Genomic DNA, 2,043 nt, shown 5'->3' on the forward strand with positions numbered 1-2,043 from the left:
AAGTGAATATTAAAGATCGGGTTTTACCATGCACACGTGCCGTCGGCCCGCGTGCGACCAGTTTGAACGTATGAGATCGGCCGAAAAAAATTATCTTGGCATTCAACGGTGACCGACGTCCGAGCGCCATAGTCTGTACATTATAGCTAGGCACATAAATTGTATCCATAGGCGGATGATTGTGGCGGGAGCTGCGACTAAAGTTAAATGTTTAGATAATATTTTACCATCTATCCCCTGCCTACCCCTGCCAATTTTGAGCGCCTAATACCGGCCGATATAGGCGAATAAATAATGGTATGATAATGCTACTACTATCCAAATTATCAGGAGTCTATCAAGACTCCTGAAAATGAATCATATTATGAAAATTAAATATGAATTATAAATGAAAAAAAATTTATGAATGAAAATTATCATATTACTACATTACTATTAAACATTTATGACTAATGTGTTCGCTGGGAGGCGCCACCGTCCAATTCCCGTGTCGCAGATATGCCTGTACCATGCTCTCGTACGGTTGTATTGTGAAGTGTTCTAGTCTCACTCTCACAAGTGACACTACGAGTACGAGTCGTGTGGAAACAGTGAGACTACCTAGACTTGTTTGCGACGACTCAGTCGGTATATAACCATAGGCAATACCGCCTTGACTCACTGCTACCGAGATGGGTGACAAGGGCCTTATTGAACATGTGATAGTCAATCACCGATGGGTGTTTGTGTGTTTGTTTCTGCTGCCGATGTCGGTGGTTTATGACTTCGTGTTTTACCTTAGAAACTGGATTGTTTTTAAACTGTCTAGTGCGCCAAAACGACACCAGCAGAGAGTAGCTGATGTACAAACGCAGGTGAGTATAACTGGTGGGACGTACGTGCGCTATCTGAGACTATAGTTTAGCACCCCGGATTAGTTTAGCGCATAGTTATAACTCAAGAAAACTGTCATGGATTAGGCCTAGATATGACATGTTATTCTCACAGCCACCTCATGATGATAGCATATACTATGGCCAATAGTCATAGGGTCTATGTCCCCCACTGTACTGCCGGAGCGTACCCTGGGTACGGTCCGGTATACGTACCCTGGTAACTCTCTGATATGGTTAGGCCCGGGTTAGGGAGTAGGCGTAGGCGACTCCCTAGACTCGTTAGTGGAGTAGGCGAGGTACGGTTCGGCATATTAGATAGTACCAGGGTACGTTCCGGTATACCGGACCGTACCCAGGGTACGTTCCGGCAGTACCACGGGGGAAATAGATCCTCTCACTCTCAGCCCTACACTACACTCTACAGTACAGTGACAATGACATGTCATGTCTCATGAGTCACATATTCACCATGAACCATAAATAATAACATTTAAACATGAAAAACACGTATTCCGTCATACTATCATCATATACTACTAAATTGAGTACTATAATACAACTATCCGTAGTACTAGCTTAACATATAATAGTTAGCTTACCGAGCGCGTTGATGATCACATAAAGTGTGCTGTAGCAACAGGTAGCATACGTCACGTTACGACTAAGTCCATGCCAAGCGAGGCCATGCCACCGTGCGGTCGCGAATCCGAATAAAACATTATTCTACGTCTATTCTTATTTATTTTATTTGTTGACCCAGAATACAGTTTTGTTGGGCAAAAATTTAGTTTTATATTAATGACAGTACGTAGTAGAGGAGTTTGAATAATTTGTAAACATATGCAATGATGACGAAGAACGACAAGGGTTTGAAGTAATTTCAGCTATCCGTCAAAGAAGCATGAATGTCGTCTAAGTGTATTGTTCAGCAAATCGCACGCGCGTAGGCCACCGAAATAAGAGAATTTTTGTCTACGTCAAATGCAAGACGTAACATTGATCCCTTCTGTAATAGTACTAAAATCTCTCCTTCTTAGAGAAAATACATGGCCTGTACCCATAATGACGAAGTGCGGCATTGAACCCGCCCTTTTTAGCCCGAAATACTCAACCTCATGCATGCCTATTTTCGGCCCATGCATCAGCCGCGACTTGAAAACTTTCGATC

At 42.8% G+C, this 2,043-nt stretch overlaps 1 protein-coding gene across 1 annotated transcript in view; it reads left to right on the top strand.

Annotated features, from left to right (window-relative positions):
• Nucleotides 1–514: 514 nt before the first annotated feature.
• LOC106809980 (delta(24)-sterol reductase-like) overlaps nucleotides 515–2,043 on the top strand; it is a 14,118-nt gene continuing 12,589 nt past the window's right edge. Inside the window, exon 1 of the mRNA XM_014813219.1 lies at nucleotides 515–854. Coding sequence (XP_014668705.1) covers nucleotides 672–854 — 183 coding nt within the window. The 5' untranslated portion in view covers nucleotides 515–671. The remainder of the gene's footprint in view (nucleotides 855–2,043) is intronic.

Source organism: Priapulus caudatus, unplaced genomic scaffold, assembly GCF_000485595.1.
Source record: "Priapulus caudatus unplaced genomic scaffold, Priapulus_caudatus-5.0.1 Scaffold401, whole genome shotgun sequence".
NCBI classification, from domain to species: Eukaryota; Metazoa; Priapulida; class Priapulimorpha; order Priapulimorphida; family Priapulidae; genus Priapulus; species Priapulus caudatus.